A 21,995-nucleotide genomic window follows, 5' to 3' on the forward strand; every position below is an offset into this window, starting at 1 on the left:
CTATGGCCTCAGCATCAGCTCCTGCCTCTAGGTCCATGCCTGTTTTAGTTACCTCCCTGACGTTCCTTGGTGATGGATGCTTACCTGAAAGTGTACGCCGAAATAAACCCTTTCCTCCCTCAGTTGCGTTTGGTCACTGTGTTTTATCACAGCAGGGGTAACCTAACTAAGGCAAGCAGTGTGTATTCATTACCTGGTGGCTGTCTCCAGGAAACCCTTTGTTTGGCTTCCCATATTCCTCACAACTTTGCTGATAGGCTCTGAACTTCCTGTTTTCTTTTGTAAGCATTTTCAGAGATCATTGCTAAAGATGGAACCAGTCTTGTACAGTTTTAAATATACTATTTTCTGCCTTCTAAAGTGAAAATATTCAGAATAGATAGACCATGATCAGAAAAACTGAGACTCAGTCTCAAAGAGTAAATCATTATTCTGTGTGTGTTGTCTGTATATTTATAGGATCCAAATACAAATTCACTAATAACATCATCTGCTTAAAATTAAAGGGTGGTTTAAAGTGGCCTCTGTCTTGACTTTTTTATCTCCCAATTTCAACAGCTAATTTTAGGACTCAACGTTTTTAATTTTTTTTAAATGTTTTTATAAGATGTGTGTCTAGTATTTGATGAGGCCAAAGAAGGAAGATGGATTACCTATGACCAGAGTTAGCCTTTGTGAGCTGCTACGTGGGTACACATACAAAAGTAGTACGTGCTCCTAATATAGTTCTCTCCGGCTCCAAGTCAAAAGTTTTTAAATGAGAGATAAGATCTAAATATTAAGCAGAACAATAATAGTAGGCAGAAAAAAGCAGTGGGAATAAACATTAAACCTTTTTTTTTTCTGCCCAGAGCTAGAGATTGAACCCCAAGACTCAGGTATGCTAGGCAAGCACTTTACCACTAAACCACATCCTCAACCCCTAAATTGACTTTGAAAATGAAAACAAACAGAAAGGCAAATAAGGCTGTTTGGAGCACAGGGAATTAGAAGGTAGAAAGAGAAGTCCATTTAGTCCCTTTCAACTACAAATTCTATTCGTTTTGCTCCAGTTGACAGTTGATAGAAGTATTGCATGTGGCAAGAGCCAGAGCTGAGGAAGGTACCTATTCAGTCAGGTTCAGTTCAGCCTGATCTCAGGAAAGCAGGGCTACATGGAAAGTCTTGTATTCATTCATACTTGCTTTCCAGGTGAGCGTACTCGCCCCTGATACTACCATTTTGAATCATTTATTCTTTATTAATTTCTTTCCCTTTTTTGGCTCATTTATGTTTTTGTGTGTGTGTGGGGGGGAGTTTTTTGATGTTTTGAGACAGGATTTCTCTGTGCAGCCCTGGCTGTCCCAGAACTTACTCTGTAGTCCAGGCTGGCCTCGAACTCAGAGATCTGCCTGCCTCTGCCTCCCAAGTGCTGGGATTAAAGATGTACACCACCACTACTCGCTTTGTTGGAGTTTTAGCTTCTCACTTTCACCCTGAGCCTCAGATCTTTTTTAAGTGTTCTCACTTACTGGACCCAGTGGGGTGAGACTTCAAGTTTTCTCTTTGTGTCTAGAAACCACACGTACACCTTTAATGTTGCAAAATAGTTTTTTCTCCTTAGTGATAATTCAACTCTTGAGGCAAGGTTTATTAGAGCCCTCATTTCAGAAATGAAAAAACTGACCTATTCCAACTTGGAAAGTTATTCTTTGAAAACAGAGATTTAATTTAAAATTAATTGAACATGAAAGTTTGTTTACTACAAACTACTTATAAGAAATAAATTATAGAAATTACCTGCTGTTCAGTAGTAGTGGAAAATGATAGCTCTTATGTAAAATACATTTTTGGGATAATTTTTTTTTAAATAAAGAGGCTAAAAAACAATATGCATTGCATATAAGAGCATATAACTATAAATGAAGGGATATTATTTCAAAAGTCATCTTAGCTTAAAGAGAATCCCTTTGGATTTGTCTGAAATGATTGTTATTATGGATTATTGATTATTGATTATCTGCAACCAATTATTGAGTATCTCTGTACTTGATATGGGTATTGTATCAGGTCCTTTAGAAAGGATCCTAAGAGCAGGGGAGATGGATTAGGAGATACCGTGTTTGCTATGCAAGCATGAGAACCAGAGTTCGAATTCCCAGTACACATATAAAAGCTAAGTAAGCACAGCAGAATGTGTCTGCACTCATCACTGGGGGAAAGGAGACAGGCAGGTTAATGGAATTTGCTGGGCATCCATCCTAGTTAAATTGAGGAACTCTGAGGAAGACACAAGACACTAACATTTGGCTCCCATGCATACACATATGTACACACACACAGAGTCCATCATGCCTTTATTTCTTTCCTTCCTGCTTTACTATATCCACAGTACCCTCTGCCTTTTAAAGTGATATCCTAGAACCTTTTTTTTATGGCTAATTATATAGAAAAAGAATAAAAACTGCTATCTCATGCATATCTTCTAACTTCTGATTTTGCAGTTTCTGCCTCTGCAGGAGGTTTTTTCTTATCACACAGCCTTTTGACCTGCTGAACTTTAAGGAAGTGCGTCAGCCTGGGAGTCAAAAGACTGGCTTTGCCTGCTCCTCCTGTTTGCCCAGGACCTTTGTTTTCAGTATATCAGAACCCAGTTTTAATCAAAATAGAAAACATTAACCAACATCAAAATGGGTTGTATGTAAGACCATAAATGCTGAATAGGTACACTTTCAAAACAAGTCATTTCTTGTCCGTGTCGCTGTAGTGCTGGTCAGGCATCCTGAATGCCCTGGACAACAAAGGTCCTCTTGGACAGAGGGCTCTCCACTTCTAAAGACTGACCACTGACCCTTAGACTCCTTATTAAATGAGGACTCCTCAGGGACCAGAAACCATCAAGGAAACATCTTCATCTCAGTGCTTCTGGGCCCTTTCTGCCCTCCCTTACTCTTAAGGAACAAGAAAGAAAAAATACAATTAATGCTTTCCCATGGAAGATATGTTTGAGTTCCTTCTGGCCACAGACCAGAAGCCCAGGTCTTGAGAGGTACATTGTTTTGTTTTGTTCTAAACTGAACAATTGGCTGAGTGAGTTCTTTCAGATATCATTTGTGTTAAGATCCTCATCCTGTCCACTCAGGCCTTTAATCGGGTTACTGGTTGACTTGTGATTAAGCAGGCATTGCAGTCCCTATTTCTGTCCTGTATTTATGTCAATGAAGCCATCAACTGTGATCTGAACTTCAAATATCAGTAAGTGTTATGACTGAAAACTTGATAGTGTTCTACTCAGACTATCAAATTATGAGGAAGATTTTATGATTTGGGTCCAAAGGTGGAATTTAAGTAAATCTATTTAATGTTATGCTTGTTAAACATTGTAGACAATGCCTGATTGAACAAGGTACAAAACTTTTGGCTGTGTAAAAATCCAGAAACCTATTTTTAAAGAGGGTGTCAGGTTTAAGACCTGGTCCTATTTCAGTGGGCAGTAGAGTAGCCTCAACTTCACTGCTGAACATAGAGGAAACTCTTGGAATGAAGTCTCCTAGAAGGCTGTGAAACTTGTCACATGTAGGCACGCAAGCACTGTGTGTGTTGGATACTTTGTCAATAACTTACATAAGGCCGCCTGTCATGGGCTCACAACATGCACATAAAAGTGATAGGATCTTCAGCATAAATACCTAGGTGCTGCTAAAAATATTTCACAAGGAAGGGCTTCTGTTACTTATAATTCCCAAAACTAGAAGGCTGGAGATGCTGCAAGATTCAAGAAGCTTCCCACTGAGGTCTGCGTAGCATTGTATTCATAGACTAGAATTCAAGTTGACAAAAGGCTAAGTTATCTCTCTTGAAGACTTCCAATTTTTAAAACATTTGCTTCAGCATGTATACTGTGCATATTAGGATTCTTCTCTTTTCAAAGTAAGATTTGCTGGGTTGTGGCCAGAGGAAGCTGTTGCCATATTATTTTATTGGCAGAACTCGATATTCTCAGGTAGAGCTGGAGCCAGCGGGAAGCATATTTGGTTAGTTTTTGAGAACTTGGGCATGGTTGGTTTCTTCTGACACACCATGCCGTGACTTCGTGGAGGGCCTCCTGCTCGGTCAGTCACCTCAGTCATCTGGAGAGCAGCTCTGAGAAGTTAGTGCTGAGCTCCTGTAATCTCTGAGATTCCCGCAATTCATGGATACTTGACTTGCAGTTTTTGTAAATTGCATTTTTGGGTCTGTCTCTAATTTTAGTATGCCCATCTGCTCTACAGATTTTTCCCCTGAAGCTCAAAATCATTTTTATATCTATTCGTTGGTCTGTGTTGCTTATGGGGATATGCTTGTTCCACAGCATGAATGTGGAGGTCAGAGGACTACTTGTGGGAGTGAGTTCTCTCTGCTTACCATGTGAGTTCCAGGAATAGAACTTGGTTGTCAGGGTTGGTGGCCAGTGCCTACCTACTAAGCCAATCACTGTTGCCCTCCCCACCTAAAATATAATGCATTGGAATAAATTTTAGTCTTTAAGAGATGTGAGGGTAGGGTATGGTGGTGCTGTGTGCGCGTGCATGTGTGTATACCATGTAGCCATCTTGGCTTCTCATTCACTGTACAGTCAAGAATAATCTTGAACTTCTGATCCTCCTGCTTCTACCTGCTGAGTGCCGGGATTGCTGGCATGCTCTTTCACATCCCATTTATGTGGTGAGAGAGACTGAACTCAGGGCCTTGCAGGCTGTCTACTGAGTCCCCACCCCTGATGTGCTGAGTCTTTAAGATGCCTGAGGAATTTTTTCACCTTAAATACCCAATAGTTCTGAATGCTTTGGAGACAGTTCTGGCCACTAGAACATAGCCTGGCAGGAGCTGGAAGACAGTCAGAACTGAGAAGCTGGCTTGCAATTCTCTGCCAGTTTCCAGTAGACTGCACTGGCCCAGCCATCTAGCCATGTGGAAAAGATGAGGAACACAAACAGAAGCCACCTGGCTACTGTGCATGATTACTTGGATAATGTTTAGCTACTGTCAGTTACGACAGTTTCTTCAAATAGCTATCTCTCCTCTGCCTCAGGCTCTTCTCTGCTAAACTCATCCCATAGCCCCCTGCCACCTTCTATGCAATCTGCTTCCCCAGTGTCTTAGAAAGGCCAATCCATTCATCCAGTAGCCACTTAAGATATCACCCCTATCCCCAGGGTGGCTGTGGTGCCGGGGACACAGTGAAAAGCAAAAAAAAATATGTGATTTCTCCTGGTGTTTAAAGCATGGTGGCAAGATGTTTAAGTCCCACACACAGCTTACTACAGAGCAGTGGAGTGTAACAGGAGGGGCAAGACAGCAGAGGAAGTTTACATGGGACTGAGAGGGGCCGGCTTGTTCACTGTGATGTGAACGTGTGACTGGAACCACAGAGTTAAGCTAGGGCCTCAGTATAAAACAGACAAGGCTAGTGTATTAACTATATTCAGGAGGAATTTTACTTCATTTTGGTTTTGTATCCAAGTTAACAAGAAAGTACTGTCTTTGAGCCCCTCTGAATCTTTTAGAAACACAGTTTTGGCTACCTGGATTTCCAGTACAAAGTTCAGCTTTTCATAGCCTCTCAATAGGTTGTTTGTCTTAATGTCTTAATTCGCTCAGAGACTATATGAGTGACCTTGTGGGCTAGCTTACCCCAGCTGGTTGTCAAAGTTTTTCTACCTAAATATTGTCTGTGGACCAGTTTGTCCTCTCTGAGTCCTCCTCGTGTGCTTTTAACGTGAAGCTTCTGTTAGAGGAAGGCTCTCCTCCTCACCAGGGCCTTCTATTCACAGTGTGTGTTCTTGGGACAGGGAAAAGTGTGTCAGAAGCATTTAGAAAGAACACAGACTTCAATATCATTCAAATCCAAATCCAAATCCTACTTGATATGTTAGGTATTGAATCCCAGATTGATCTCTCCAAACCTCGGCATTACTAGCTATATAGTAACTATGTAGCTGTATAGCATTGTTCTATAAGGATTCGGAATAATGTGAAGCAAAGCGGTTGTATAAAATTGGCTAGATAAAAAAAATCCACCCCCAAGGTCAGCTGGAAGAGAGTAGAAGTAATCAGTTGTGAGACTGGAGAAAGCATGCACATGACTCTGCCCCTTCTTTACCGCTGTCATGTTTTCTGACTCGCAGGCAGAAGACAAGGCTGATGTGCTAAACAAGGAACTCCTCCTGACCAAGCAGAGGTTGGTGGAGACCGAGGAAGAGAAGAGAAAGCAAGAGGAGGAGACCGCCCAGGTGAAAGGCCCAGGCAGGCTTTTCTGTGTGTAGATAAACTGACAGGAATTTGATAATACTGTAAAAATTAATAAAATTAGATAAATGTAAAAAACTGATTTTTTTTCTCTTAAATCAAGCGCAGTGTTAAGCACTATTTCTGCCTTTGAACATCTTCTATGAGTTTTCCTTCACTGAGATGTCTAGCAGGAATGTTGAGCTTTTTCTAGATCCAAGAGTATTGATGAATCTAGAAAATTTTCTGTCATATCTCCAACATCATTGACTCTGCTGAAGTAGCTATGAACACTGCTGAACTGGAGGCTGACAGTGGTCTCTGCCTGACACTGAGGAGCCTTGGTCTCCATCAGTAGCTTCTTCGGTGCTGGAGATGATGTCATAGAATTATTCACAGCTGACATCTCCTGCTTAAGACAACTGACTTCCATGGGAAGAAGTCTTCTGAAATCACGAGTGAGTTTCCTTCTGAGAAAAATTCAGTAATGCTAATTATAAACTGAATTTATTCTCAAGAATTTCAAAGGCCATCATCTAAGCAGCCAGAAAAAAAGTGTCAGTGAAGTTACATATGGAGAGGTGTGTCATTAGCACCTTCCAAGTTCTATAAAAATGTTCTGTGATTTTTTTCTATTGAAATATGTTATAAAGATGAATTCTTCATGTCAATATCTGAAATTATGAATAGGAAGAATTCATCTTGTTTTATTTCTATTTACGTATATGTGTGTGTCATTGTGAGTATATCTCATGTATGTGTGGGTACACAGAGGCCAGAAGGGTAGGTATTAGATCCCCTGGAGCTGGGAGTTACAGACAGTTGAACCTCCTGATCTGAGTGCTTGGAACTGAACTCAGGTTCTCTACAAGAACATTTGTTCTTAATCACTAAGCCATCTCTTCAGCCCCAGTAATTCATCTTTTTTATTCTGTATGTGTATTGATAGACTAACCAATACACTGGGTTGTTTGTTTGTTTAGATTCCTGTTTGGAGAACAACTTGACAGAATCCTAGTACCTGAGCCTTTCTGTCACTTAGTCTTCCTCTAACCTAGACCTCTATAACTGCTGGTTAAAACACACACATACAAATTTGGCTGCAATGTAAGATTTATAATTTAACATTTCACCGACTAGAATAAATACCCCTGTGCTATGTCACTTTTCTCCTTCTGTGTATCTCCCAGAACTTCCATTCCTTCTTAAGAGTTCTTATCTTCTATCCCTTCCTGACCTCAAAGCCTCTTACCCCTGCAATAGCAGTGGTCATGGGGACTGTAGAATGGAAGACCAAAGTATAGCATAGCATTAAGAGTAGCATACTTAGAACACAGTATCTCCCTGGTGTTTTGCTTTTTTGTTTATTTGGTTTTGTTTTTTGTAGATCACAATAAAGACAGCTTCTGAGCTGATGCTTACTTAGCAATACATTCATCAAGTCCTTGGGAAGCAGAAGCAGTTTCATTACAGGGCCACTTGTATGTATTCCACCTCATAGATCAGAAAGCCTTCTCCACCTCTTTAAGTGGTAGGTTTTAAGTTATGAGGCTCAGGAAGACTTGAATGTAGATGTTTATGGAAATTGATCAACATTTTGATTGATGGTCTAGAAATGGCTCAGCAGCTAAGAGCATTTGCTGTTCTTGCAGAGGATCAGCGTTCCAACATCCAAGATGGCTCACAACCAACTGCCACTCCAGGTCTAGGGAATCCAACACCCTCTTCTGACCTTCACTGGCACCAGCATACATGCATGCATGCCCACAAACACATTCACAAAATTAAAAATAAAATATCTTTAAAAAAAATCCACCAAGTTTGACTGTCCTGATATTTCTTTCTTTAGCTAAAAGAAGTCTTCAGGAAACAGCTAGAAAAGGCAGAATATGAGATAAAGAAGACTACAGCTATAATTGCTGAATATAAACAGGTAATGTGGCGCCATGAGTTTTTAATTTTTTTCTATGAAAGCAATTACTTTTATGTATGGATTTTTGATTGTTTGTTGTTTCCAAAGATTTCTAGATTTAGTGAGGCCAATGTCTAACTTACTCTCTACTCTGGAGTAGGCAATAATTGGATTTGCTGGCTGGTAATTTGAGAAGCCTAGTATACCAATACAATCTGTAGGGGTTTTTAGTCTTGGGTAGCTCCTGTGGGATAGCAAACAGTCCCATTGGGACCCTTTTCTAGTAGGTCAGACTGGCAGCATTTTCCTCTTTGCAAAGCTTAGTAACTATATTAAGTGGCAGTGACTAAGAGAATATGATATCATCCACTGTCATGGTTCAAAATAATGATGTAACACCACCCTGCCCAGATTATGTACACTTACCCATTGCAAGATGGTACTGGCAGAAGTTTTTCTATGTACCTTAGGATGTATCTTTAATAGAGAGCTGTGTCTACCTGAAGGCGTTTCTAGCTCCATTACAAGGGTGGTCCTAAAAAACCTTTACTCTAGCCCCTACTGTATCTTCATGTCCTTATTGGTGGCTAGACATGGCAAGGACCCTTCATCCTGAGACTTGGAGTGGAATACTTATGTTCTAGGCTTTCAGAATTTACAAAGTGTTGTGCTATTTTGATTTCCTTGGGATGTCAACATATAAAGAATGCCGATATCTGATATATGCATTTTTATAAAGTGTGTTTTTATGAAAGTAAGTGAAATATGTCTCTAAGTGGATTCCCTAGTAAGGGGAACTCAGGCCATTTCTCTGCTCACCTCCCTCTGGGGGATGCAGCCTTGCCAGGTAACAGAGGAAGACAGTGCAGCCAGCCCTGATGAGACCTAGGATCTCATAGGCTAGGATCAGACAGAAGGGAAGAAGGACCTCCCCTATCAGTGGACTAGGGGAGGGGCAAAGGGGAAGAAGAAGGAGGGATGGTGGGACTGGGAGGAGACAAGGAGAGAGCTGCAGCTGGGATACAAAGTGAATAAATTGTAATAAATAATAAAATAAAAAATAAGTTAAAAAGAAAATTAGTTACATACAGACAATTTAAAGCAAGCCTCCCTTAATTGTACTAACCAGAGATAATGGCTTTGTTGAGTATGCATCATTATATAAATGAATGCTATATAGATAGTATATAAAAGGATAAATTGTGTAATTTCTACTATTTTTTAGACGTCTCTTAGTCCATTCATATGTTAGTAACATCTTTTCATAAGGCTTCCTCAGGGCTGAGGCTGTAGCTCTGTGGTAATAAATGCATAAATATACACACTATTTATGTAAACACATACATACACATATACATACACGTGTGTGTAAATGTCCCTTCCTGTTCATGGAATATACATTAGAATGAGATTTCAGAGCTATCTTGTACCTTTTGTGATAGCAGATGTTTATATAACACTTTCTGGTGGTGAAGCTTGGTACTTCAGGGGATCATAAAATGAAATAATCTACTTTTTCTCCTCTAGAGAGTATTTTATTTATTTTTTTATTATTCTTTTGTTTTGAGGCAGTAGCTCAAGTAGCCTGAAACCCTTAATTCTTGTGCCTCAGCTCCCCAGTGCTGGTATTACAAATGTGCACTTTCATACCACCCTCTCGCTTCTCTCAGAAGTGAGGGCTAATTCCTGTGTATAGACATTAGGAGCCCACTGTATTTGGGGAGTAAGGAAGCCTCTCTCTTCCTGTTAGTGTATGTGCTCTCAGAGCAAGTGCAGGAAGGCCTTTGTGAACTTGTTATGGTTTGACCTATACTTCAAAGGCTGGGTAAAACTTGGTGTGTGGATTTGGAGGAATGCTGGATGGAAAATGGCGGAAAGAGGGATGGCATGGAGGTAGGTTAGTGAACAGAAAAGCATTTCATTTGTCAAGAAAAGTGAAACAGAAATCCCCAGGGGCCCAGGCCTGGGCTGAAGAGTTAGGGTTTATATTTTGTTTGAAACAAGATTTTTCTGGCAAAAAGTGGCTGCTGGTGCATGTACTATTGGCACTGTTCAGATCTAATGAGGAATATGGAGCCAGTGGGAGAGATCAAAAGGAAGATTAAAAGTGAGAAGAAATAGAGCCCAAAGCCAAACAGTAATAGTTAAAACAATGCTCACCTGAAACATTGGTGAAAAATAGAGATCAATTTTCTCTACCTGAAGAAATAACGACATCATTGTAAACGCATTTACTCACAGGTACCTATAACATCTGCTATCATAGGATCCTAAAATAATTCACTAATTACAGATACTGCTTTCGACCTGTCAGGCATTGCATCACAGTGATATTATATGAGTTCTTAAGAAGCCCGGTGTCTTCCTCACAGGCTTCAGGTGCTTGATGGCTGCTCTGATGGAACAGTACCTTGTTTCACACAGTGTTATGTGCTTTTCCTGTCTTTTCTTTTCATTTAATTTTTTAGTGTGTGTGTGTGTGTGTGTGTGTGTGTGTGTGTGTGTGTTTTGAGTGTTTGAGTGTCTAGAGTTAGGAACACTTGTTGCTCTTGCAAAAGCCCTGGTTTCATTTGCCAGCACCCACATGGTGGCTCACAACCATCTTTAACTCTAGTTTGAGGGCCTCTAATGCGTTCTTGTGAGTTCTGTGGACACCAGGCACACGTGGTACATACACATACATGTGTGGTACACACACATACATACTTAGAAAAACACTCATATATATAAAATAGGTCTAGATAGGTTATACATTTTAATATATATATATATATATACTTTAAAATTTGACATTTCTTGCTTTTCATTCATTTTTCTGTTTTGTCTCATATGTTTTAAGACTTATTTTCATTTATTTTTGTAAAAGAAAATATTCTTATTTAGAAAAATAGACTTGAACATTCTACTTTTAAAATATTTTTCACCCTGGAAAGCATTTCTGTGTACTTGTTCCCAGTACTTACCAATACCTTATTTCAGACTCAGTCATTAAATAGACTTGTATTAAATGTGTGCTTCCTACTGACCAGGTGCCCTGAGTGCTAGACCCTGTTACCCAGTGTTTTTGTTTGATTACTGTAGCATAGCACTGTTTAGTCATGAAGGAGCTGAAATGTTGTATTCACTGTGACACTTAAAGCTTTTACTATTGAAAACAAATATTCTATAGCCCAGTAGGAATTGTTGCTGGTTCAGAATTCTTTTCCTTGGATTCCCAGTATAATACCTTGGACAAAGTAGATTCTCAATAGAGAATATATAGGCGATTCCACAGGGAGGCTCTGAGTTCATTATTGCGAGCCACAGAAAGCCAGTGATAGCAGGAACCCATATCTACCCTGTAACACGTCTCTCCTGATTAAGCTATGCTTCATACATGGAACTCTCAGGCCCTGCTCATTTCAGAAATCACCAGGTTTGCCGTTCTGCTCACTTGGAAAATGTCTCCTAGGATCAGACATGCTGGTGTGCTTTGTGAGCTGATGAACAGTTATGTCACCACTCGTTCTGCTTTCTAGTAAAGAAACTCTCTTTTGCCATTAGATATGTTCTCAGTTAAGTACCAGGCTGGAGAAACAGCAAGCAGCCAGCAAGGAGGAACTGGAAGCAGTAAAGGTAAGAAGCAGACTACTTCTGTGATGTAATTTCTTCCAAAGCCATCCTCAGAGACCCTTCTCCCCATTTTGTATTAATATACTCAGACACTATGGGGAGTGTCTGAGACCTATTTCCTTACATTTATGCTCCTATAAATAGCATGGAATTTCAGAGGCAGACAGTAGGAAAATAGGAAATATATGAGCCTTGAGTCTGTGTCTTTCTTGGGTGGCAGGAACCTGAGGCATTCAGCAGCTCACATCTGCCTTCCGATTGGGTTGTGCAGGATCTTCCTGACATACTCTGGAATAGCAAACACTACTGGCTGGACAAACACTTGTTAGTAACCATCTGATTCAGCAAATGATTTTTATTAATAAAATATAACACAGTAAAATAAATGACAATAAAGCAAAAACTATCACGAGTTGGACAACAGAAGGAAAAGAACCCAAGAGACGGTGTAAGAATCAGAGACCTACTCTTCTCACACTCAGGAATCCCATAAAACCATTAAACTGGAAATCAGTTTTTAATGTTTTTTTTTTAACCATTAAATGTTTTTTAAGAAATGTTCTTTAAGTAAATGTATACCAGCTATTTTTATGCTGCCCCCTGGTGGGTAAAATCCTTATGTCATTTCTCTACTTGAGAAAACGGATTGCTTGTTTCTTTAAAATAAAAGTAATGATGTAGCAAATATATGAAACTCTCAAAGAACAAATAAAAAATATCAGTACACTAAATGGATCCGTATTAATAATATCAATATATATTATATTCTTAAGAATACCAATATAGTGCTAGTTTACCAGACGTCTTTCTATTATCGTCTGATCATATTCAGGTTTCATAAGTATCTCCTAGGCAATTTAGCATTTAATGGGGTTGAAAAGTTGACTTATCTAATCTTAAGTTTTTCTTCAAAATAAAACATTGCCTGTGTTGTAAGAGAGTTTTAGAGGTTAAATAAGGTGAATATAAAGTACTTAGATTAATTTGGGGGATGATATACATATAGATCATCCCGTATATATTATATAGGATAAATATATATCTACCATCCAATATATAATATATATATATTGAAAACAGGAACCAGTCTTTACATTTTAAGTGGGTTTTCTCACTTCATGTTCAAAACATTAATTTGAGGCTATTAGCAAAAGATTTGTTGTCTTTTTTCTTAGCCTGCCAAAATTTTATGATCATTTTTTCCCTGTCTGATGTACCTTTTTAATTCTTTTTCTACTTAGAATTTACCATTCTTTGTACCTGCTAGGTTCTTTGACTAAGACTGAGTGTTGATATGTCTTGATTGAAGTAAGTTAGCTATCTTGAACTAAAATCTGTATGGAAATAAAACCAAAACAAATATTTCTAGTGAGAATATAGAAATTATTTTAATGAGAAACTTATGTGCATAGCACTGAACTGCATTTTGATATAAAAGTACAAAGAAAAAAGGCTTGGAGTTTTCCTACAAGGCAAGTTACATACACATTCATACACAAACAACATTTAGGAAGTAGAGGACAGCTCTGCGTTAGATCACACTGACAATCAGAGCTGTAGAGAAGATAAAACCTGAGATCTAGAGGCTAGAGGGCTTCTTCATGATGTGGTGACCCCAAGCATAAAATCATTTTGTTGCAACTTGATAACTGTAATTTTGCCAATGTTACTAATCATAATGTAAGTATCTGTGTTTTCAGATGTTTCTTGGCAACTCTGTGAAAGGGTCCTGAGACAGATGGATTTTGTACTGACAGCAGCCATTTGGTGACAGCACAAGTCAAGCAATGCTTTCAGAAGTAGGATGTGTGAAAGCAGTGGCCATCACTAAAAGTCATGTATTATTTTGGGAAGTTGTTTACCTATAAAATAGTTTGATCTTGGGCATCTCTCTTGTATATTTCAGGGTAAGATGATGGCATGCAAACATTGCAGTGACATTTTCAGCAAGGAAGGAGCTTTAAAACCAGTGGCCATAAACAGAGAGGACCAAGGAATAGAAGTGGATGATGAGAAGGACTCACTGAAGAAGCAGCTGAGGGAGATGGAGCTGGAACTGGCACAAACTAAACTGCAGCTGGTAGAAGCCAAGTGCAAGATTCAGGTTGGTGACTGGATACAAGGTCAAAAGAACACAAAATTTAAACAAACCTGGGCATATAGACTAGGTCTGCAAATCTAGCATGTACTGCCAGTAAGTCATAAAAAGTTTCATTTTTTTCAAGAATTCCAATATGCAGATAGTAAAAATTTTACATGAAATAAATTTGATTTGTAAGGTGGCATACTTTTTCGATATAATTAAATTTTGGCTGGATATTTCATACTGTGGGACAAAGAGTTATTTCTCAATGTTAGTCAGGGTTGATTCATACTTTAATTTTGTAATTGTCAATTCAGAGAATGCCACCTCACCTCACATAAATACACAGTACCAAAATGTCAGAAGTATGTTCCAGTCCATTTCACAAACTATAAATTCTATCCTAATTTTAAGACAAATTTTATTTCATGGTTTATTTTTAATGGAACTTATCAGAAACTCAAACAGCTGATTTTTTAAGATTTATCTTTACTTTTGTGTATGGGTGTTTTGCCTACATGTATGTCTGTACACCACATGTGTGCAGTGCCCATGGAGGACAGAAGAGGCCATTTTCTCTTCTGGAAATGTAATTACAGATGGTTGTGAACTACCATGTGGGTGCTTGGAATTGAACCTGGGTCCTTTGGAAGAGTAGTCAGTGCTATTTTCCTACCGAGCCATCCTGCAAACCCCCAAACAATTTTTTTGAAAGTTAGCAGTCTAATACAGTATAATCTAAATGCAGATCAATTTGATATTTACGTGCTGCAGAATGATGGAAAACAGTATAAAGTTTCTGTAAATAAATTTGAAGTGGTGTTTGTTGGTGGTGCCTGACACGAGGGTCCGCCCCGTGCAACATGCACATGTGTTCAGAACCCAGGCTGAAATGAAGTCACATGATAGAATATGGGCAAATACAGACAGAAACACCTCAGCTTTACTACACATTTGGTTTTGAGTTAATTTTTTAGCATTTCCAAATTTTGTCATGTCCTTCCCCATCCCCTCCATTCAATTATATGACCCCACATATTGTGGGGTCATCTCAATCCATACTTTAAGAAGTTGGATGGACACAGGCATTGAGGAACCTACCTTTAATTTCAGCACTCAGGAAGCAGCGGCAAGTGGATCTCTGACAGTTTGAGGCCAGCCTGGGCTATGTAGTGAGACCCTGTCCTTTAAAAAGAAGCTGGGCTTTAGAGTACTGTCCTTAGATAGAGTCATGATGTTCCTGTATGCAGTACATTTTTTTATCCCCAATATATCCTACATCATCATATTTTATAGCATATGCTCATAGACCCAAACATAATTTCAATGAATTTTTAGTAATTGAAATTAGATTTTGTAAGAACTTAATAGTACATTTTTTTTTCTTCCAGTTTACCCTTTACTTGGTCACTTTAGTTAGCTGATCTGAAAATGACAGACCAAACCTCTCTGTTGTCTTACCTTCACAAAAGGCTAATACCGCATTTTCCTTTGGACTTCTTTTGGGTCTCAGCTGATTTTGCCAAATGCCACTGTCTTCCTCCATTCTCTCCATATTGGATAATAGCAATTAAAAAAAAATTGGCCTGTTGTCTTGGTGGACTAATCGGTTTGCTTTTTTAACCAGTAACCTCTTCACCCCTCTACTCACCCCCATGCTACATTAGGGACCCTCAGCAGTAAGTCTTGTCTGGACAATGAATGATCTCAAGGGCGGTTTTTGAAATGGAACTCATTTGTACTCATTTATTTGTGGTTTTAAACATGGAGTCTCCAATTGCAACCTAAACTTAAATTTGGACCTAAATGGTAGGGAGGTAGGGAAAGTAAAATGTGGTTTATTTACTGTTCATAGAAAGCACAGATTCTCATTTTCATTGGTAACTTTTAGCTCTGAACTTTTCTCTTCCATTAGGAAACCAACTAAATGTCTCCTGGGCTTTGAGGGAGGGCTGACTATAGAGGCCTGGCGAATCTAAACAGCATCTCTTAATTTCCTCTGACATTTATATAACCCGTGATCTTCTTCCACTAGGAACTTGAGCATCAGAGAGGAGCACTTATGAATGAAATACAAGCTGCAAAAAACTCTTGGTTTAGCAAAACCCTGAACTCAATCAAAACAGCTGCAGGCACCCAGCCCCTGCAACCAGCACAGGCTCCCCAGCCACCCAAGGAGAGCACATAGCTCCAGCCTCAGCCAAGCACAAGAGCACAATGATCAAACAACGGAAACCAAGAACCTTCCTGTTGTCCCTTTGAAAGAAAGCAAAGGAGACCAGAAAGCAAGTTAGAATTGCTCAGTAGCTCTGTCTCTCATGTGTAACATGTTTCAAAGGGATGCTATTTAAACTGGCCTGATTTATGTTGAATATCTATTTCCCAGCTTCTTCATGGAAAACCACATTCAAATACATCATATAGTATTACACATTGTTTTCTGTGCCTGAAATTTAGTTGGAAATGGGTAATGTAGAACTGGATGCTTTTGTTTAGAATTAACTTCACAATAATTTTATCTTACATAAAAATGGAGACATGTTAAATCAAGGTGAAGATGGTAAGATCTTTGTCACAGAATTCTCTTTTTAATGGGAAACTAAGCCTCGTTAACGTTCCAGGATTGTTCATATAAAGCAAACTGTGGGGCCACACATGATCACTTACGGTTTCACACTGCAAGTGAGTTCCAGTGCCAGACAGCTACTTCTATCCCAAGGAAAGAACAGGCCAGAGGTTGGCTTGAAAGTTTCCCTCCAAATTATTTTGAATTGGCTACATTTGGAAATAGGGTGCCAAGAGCTGTGGAGTAGATAGGCTCCTGCACTCTAGATAGAGACTTTCAATAAATGTGCAATAAAATCATTTGGCTCTGGTATTCCAGCAGATCCTTTCAGGGCTCCGCATGGCGCTCATTCTCCTGATGTGCCTGAGTATGAATGCAGAGGTAGCTGTGGCAGATGGAACTGCCAAAGCAGATACTGTAAGTCGCAGGCTTAGGTAGCCTTCACTGGAGAAGTCTAAAAAGGCCCGTGTTCCGTCCTCTTGGACGGAAGCAGAGATGCGTCTTTGGTGATGACAAACTTGTTAAGACAAACACCAATGGTCTGTGCTTTATTATAGGATGTGTTGTTGCCAAGGAAGTTGTGGAGAGCTTCCTAGTACCTTGGGGTTAGGCAACTTTCCTTTCTTTTCCCTAACCCCCAAATAGTGTGTCCTGCACACCTGGGCTTAAAGAGAAACAAACAAGGGCATTTTTCACATTTTTGATTGGCTAAGCCTTTATAGAAATACTTAACTCATGGAAAGGTAAGGTTGCTGTTAGAAAAAATTGGTGCAAATATTTTTTCAATTATATTTGACATGCCTATATAAATAACCCTTGCAAGAAAATCTTTGGTAAGAACAAAATGAATTTTTCCATTTTCTAAGCTACTATGGAACTCTCTGGTCCCTTTACAGCAACAAAACTACTGTCAGTCATGTACAATAACATTTATTTAGATTCATCTTTGGCTTCATTGTTAAACATACTGTTTCCAAAGTGTGTTAAAGTTTGTGGTGCCACAGTGGGTCTCCTCTGTGCCATATGCCGTAACTGTAACAACATACTAATATAGAGTCCTCGCAGCCCCTGCCTTCAGGTTGCTCGTAATAGATCCTTTCCTCTAAAATCATTTTTTGAATTCTAGTAAGTAGAATTTCTTTAATCTCTACGTGTTTCTATCAGCTACATCCCATAATACTGATATGGTTGTTTGATATGTCAAACCTACACACAGTGGTTTCAATATAGAAAATTTCTCTTTTCCTTCTAACAGCCTTCATCTGTTCTCTTCATCTTCAAAAAGATTCATTTCTTTTTACCAAAAGGGCAGTGACCCAGCACTCCGGATGTCTCTGTTGACTTCAACATTCCTTACATAGTGGTTTAGATAAGCTATTTTTTTTCTATAAATTATAATGGCTATCATTTCTGTCAGTCATTTTGTACGGCCTATTAGCTTTACTGGTACTGTGCATTTTGAGTCCAGGCAGCCCAGAACACAGCACTTTTTCAAATGGCCAGCTATACACTAAGATGCACTTTTATGAACTTCTGAATACCATTCAGTTTTTTTAACTTCTAAAAATAAATACATTCCACAGAATACCTATGTTGCATAATTTTCATAAGTGATAAATGAGGGAAACAGAATGGCTCTAGATAAAATCGCTATCTGTTCAGGTTCATGGCCCCCTTCCCTTTTCTTTTTAAACAAAATCACCAGAAGCATATGCTTCAAGAGTTAAATATATCTTTTGAGTTCGCATCTAGCTCTTAAAAAGACACAGGGCAATACATAATCTTTTTTGTTCCCCAACTCCATATGATACTTGATATACATGTATATTGGTGTTATGTATAAACTGCCCTGCATCACACTGACTTTGGGTTAGTAGCAGCAGTAAAGAAAATCCAAGAAGTATTAAGTGATTGCTTGTTCACTATTTTACCATAACAAAGCCCCAAACCACGCAGTCCTCACTACTGCTTGAGAACTTCAGAATGTCAACAAAGAGCAACTATTCATCTTAATTTCACTTACTATTTTTATATGTTTAAGAATTGCTTTTTTTTTTTTTTTCCTTGAGATGGGTTTTACTATGTAGTCTAGGCTAGCCTTCAACTTAGAAACTCCCTACCTCAGCCTTCCAAGTGCTGAGATTACAGGCAGGCACCATAACAGCTAAAATGATTCTTTTGAATTCCTTATAGAAAATAGATAAACCAGCCAAATATCCAAGATATTTTCAAACATGGTAGTTTTTTTCATCTTTCCTTAAGATTTATATATTAAACACTCCTGAAATGCTGATATTTACAGCTTCTGAGATGTAAACATTTCTCTTCTCATTGAGTTCTGTAGAATACAATGAAGATTCAACTCATTGGCTTTTAGAACTTGATAGTCTCATTTAGTATACTCTTGAATTCTGAAAGACGCCAAGCTGGATTTTGTAGTGCATATGTTGGATACACATCCTGAGCCAAGTCATAGTTTTGTTATTTTAAGTACCAAACATGTAATTCAATGCAAAGAAATTCTTGGTTCACTCTACTCCAGTATATGAGCACCTACCAGAAACAAATGGGAAAGCCACACAGGCCTACATACATCCTGTCTTCATACAGTATCTGTCTTCCCTCACCAGCTATTAACCATTTCTTTGCTTTGGCTTTCTTGAAGTTACCTGCTAAATTTAGTTGAAAAGACCCCTTTGTACTGATGATGAGAGTTTAGTATTTGTTTTAAAATGTTCACTTTTTCCACAGTGCATATTTATTTTTTTCAAACCCCTACTCCACTTCAACTATTTCCCAGTTAGTAACTAGTGGATTTCATTTCTTAGTTATAATAAGAAAACTAAGACAATATACAGGTGAGAGGACACAGCAAATAAAAAGTTAGTCAGAGCTTTAAAATAGTCAGTTAGGTCAAGTATCAGTGTTGTTCATGGTGATACACACCCATAATCCCAGCACTCAGGAGGCTGAGGGATAGGCATGCCTATGCGGTCAAGGGCAGCTTGGGCTACCCAGTGAGTTCCAAGCTAGTCAGGGTTACATAGCAAGGCTCTGTCTTAAAAAAAAAAAAAAAATGTGGCTAATATCAGGACTGAGATTTCCTGTGCTCTCACTGAAATCACCTCTGCTAATGAATTTACCAACCCTGTGCATCTGTATTTTAGGACTTCTTTAAATGGACAGAAAGATCATTTTTATAAGGACCTAGTTTTATCTTCTAAGAAAGACACTTAGAAAGATGATTGTATTACATAACTTATTCTTTATAATACTCTACAATAGATTATTCTCTTGCTTTAATATCTAGCAAATGAGATAATGAACAATTCTGTTGTATGATGTGAATAGTTGGGGATATGTATGCACAGTGTGTGTATGTTTGTATGTGCATGTGTGTGTGTGTGCATGAGTGTATGTGTGCGTGTATGTGTGTTGTGAAATTTTATAGAGTATCTGATTTTTTTGTTTACCTAGATACCATGCAACCAAATACACATTAGATTTCAAGACATATAATGATCAAAACTGGAAGCTCAGACAGCAGCTCTGTGGCCTGTTTCCAATGACCATGCAGAAAACTCTGCCTAGTCTTTGTGCTGAGTGTCACATTCAGCACATTCTTTCTTTCTTGTGGTGGCTTATATGTAATACACGAAAGGCACTTTATCTATTTCCTTAACTTTAAAACTCTGCAAACATGAGGACTCCCATACAGACTATACCTCAACAGGTGATGGTGATCTTGAATTATAAGAAGAAAAAGTAGTTGCTTATAGAATTTTACTGAGTACAGCCAGCTGTCCTGTGTATCATTCTCAATTTCCTCTTAAAAACAAACTACAGCTTGAGCTTATCTCCAATAAAACATGCTATAAAACAGTCTCCATCAATATGTCCCCCTCATTCTGCCCTCATCTCTAGCTTATCATTAACTGTATTTGAAAAACAGTTTTAAAAAAAGGATCATTGAGAAAAAAATGTTTATTGGCAATTAACAGAAGACTCTTTCCACTAAACTACAACTTTGAATAACTGTATTATAGATGGAAAAAAGATCAAAGAAACTGATTTGTGAAAAAATATAAATACATCAAAACACTATTGTCCTGAAAGCACAAGAATAAATGTAGAGATGAGCCTAGAATCCAAGAAGTCCCAATAGCCTCCTGCATTGGTTTTACGCTTCTTGGCATTTTGCATAATGCATGGATTATTTGTGCAAATTAGGGGAAAGGTTTTTGTCAGCCAGCCCATTTCTTTCTAACTCCTGCCTTTCCCGTACTGAGGAGGTAGTACAAATCCTATGCTGTCTATTTTTATGAACTCTGATTTTCCCCAGCATCTGCAATGAAAACAGGTTAGAATAAAGGAGTTGGTTAGTCTAGAAAGTGCTAATTGACTACAAAACCAACACTGGCCATCAGCCTATTTCTCTATAAACACTCTATAAACATATTAGTTGTTTCCATAATGCCATGTATTATGTATAGTGCACTCTATTAATGTACATGTGATGCTTGTTAAGAAAGTGCAATTTATTGTACATTGTTCCAACAAATGTTTACTTTTATAATCGTTACGAACTTGAATTGGATTGGTATCTTGTTTAGATGTGTGAATGAAACCTTGTGAATAAACAAATGTGACCAAGAAAGTAACAAGGTGGCTGTTTTGTGAGCCAGTGCTGTTTTTCAATGCTTTGTGTTGCCCCTTTGGTCCCATTAAACAGTAATAAACATTTGTTTTAAAGTCGATGCATCTGATTTTTTTTTCAAGTTGACTTAATTTTGAATCATCTGACTGTAGTGTATATATAACACTTTCTGATGGTAGTCAACTTAGAAAAAGAACATAGATAGAGTTTGCTCCAGGATGTACACAGTAAAATATAGATAATATAGTACTAGTGCCAATAGCCTATTGAGGACAGTAAGCTCCTTGATTACAAGAAAAATAAATCATCTCAAGCTAGTTTAATAACTATTAAAGGCAATGAATTCAAATAAAACAGGAACATCTATACCATGCTCCCTAAGGCCAAATAGACCTGAAGAGGTATGGAGACCCAAGCAACTGGCTCCAAAAGCCACTTTTGCTTGGCTTTTGAAGTTATGATTATCTGATGGTTTTTTCCAAAAAAAAAAAAGAAAGAAAGAAAGAAAGACATGCTTTCTAGCTTCTAATTGCATATCTACCAGTTCTCACATCTTTTTACTAGTCAGCAGATTTGGACTAAGTCCTGCCTTCCTTCCAAACCCAGATTCATGCAAAAATATGATTTGTCCCATTCTGGGTCGGGTAGCTGCCACTCATTTTTCAATATACAAGAATGATAATTTAAGTGGGATTTTGTGCAGAGAATCAAGGTTTGAGTTATATGGGGTACTAGAAACAACCTGAAATGTATAGGCTGTAGTGTTATTGTTGGCATTTTCATCTTGGGACACAAGGGGTTTTTGTTGGTTTTCCTGACTTCAAAATGGAGTGTATCCAACCACTCAGAATAGCAACAGGGTAAAGGTTTTGTCTTCTTTTGTTTTGAGATACAGTCTCACTCAGTAACTGAGGTGGCT

General features: G+C 38.4%; 1 protein-coding gene across 5 annotated transcripts in view; it reads left to right on the plus strand.

Moving 5' to 3' along the window:
* The window catches only part of Rabgap1l (RAB GTPase activating protein 1 like), a 648,858-nt gene extending 627,682 nt beyond the window's left edge, over positions 1-21,176 (plus strand). For all 5 annotated transcript variants that reach the window (XM_055624410.1, XM_055624412.1, XM_055624413.1 and 2 more), the window contains 5 exons: positions 6,147-6,251; positions 8,096-8,179; positions 11,702-11,773; positions 13,677-13,874; positions 15,889-21,176. In XM_055624410.1, the coding sequence (XP_055480385.1) occupies positions 6,147-6,251; positions 8,096-8,179; positions 11,702-11,773; positions 13,677-13,874; positions 15,889-16,041 (612 nt within the window). In that variant the 3' untranslated portion in view covers positions 16,042-21,176. The remainder of the gene's footprint in view (positions 1-6,146; positions 6,252-8,095; positions 8,180-11,701; positions 11,774-13,676; positions 13,875-15,888) is intronic.
* Positions 21,177-21,995: the final 819 nt, after the last annotated feature.

The sequence above is a fragment of the Psammomys obesus genome, unplaced genomic scaffold (genome assembly GCF_907164565.1).
Source record: "Psammomys obesus unplaced genomic scaffold, mPsaObe1.curated_primary_1811, whole genome shotgun sequence".
Lineage (NCBI taxonomy): Eukaryota > Metazoa > Chordata > Mammalia > Rodentia > Muridae > Psammomys > Psammomys obesus.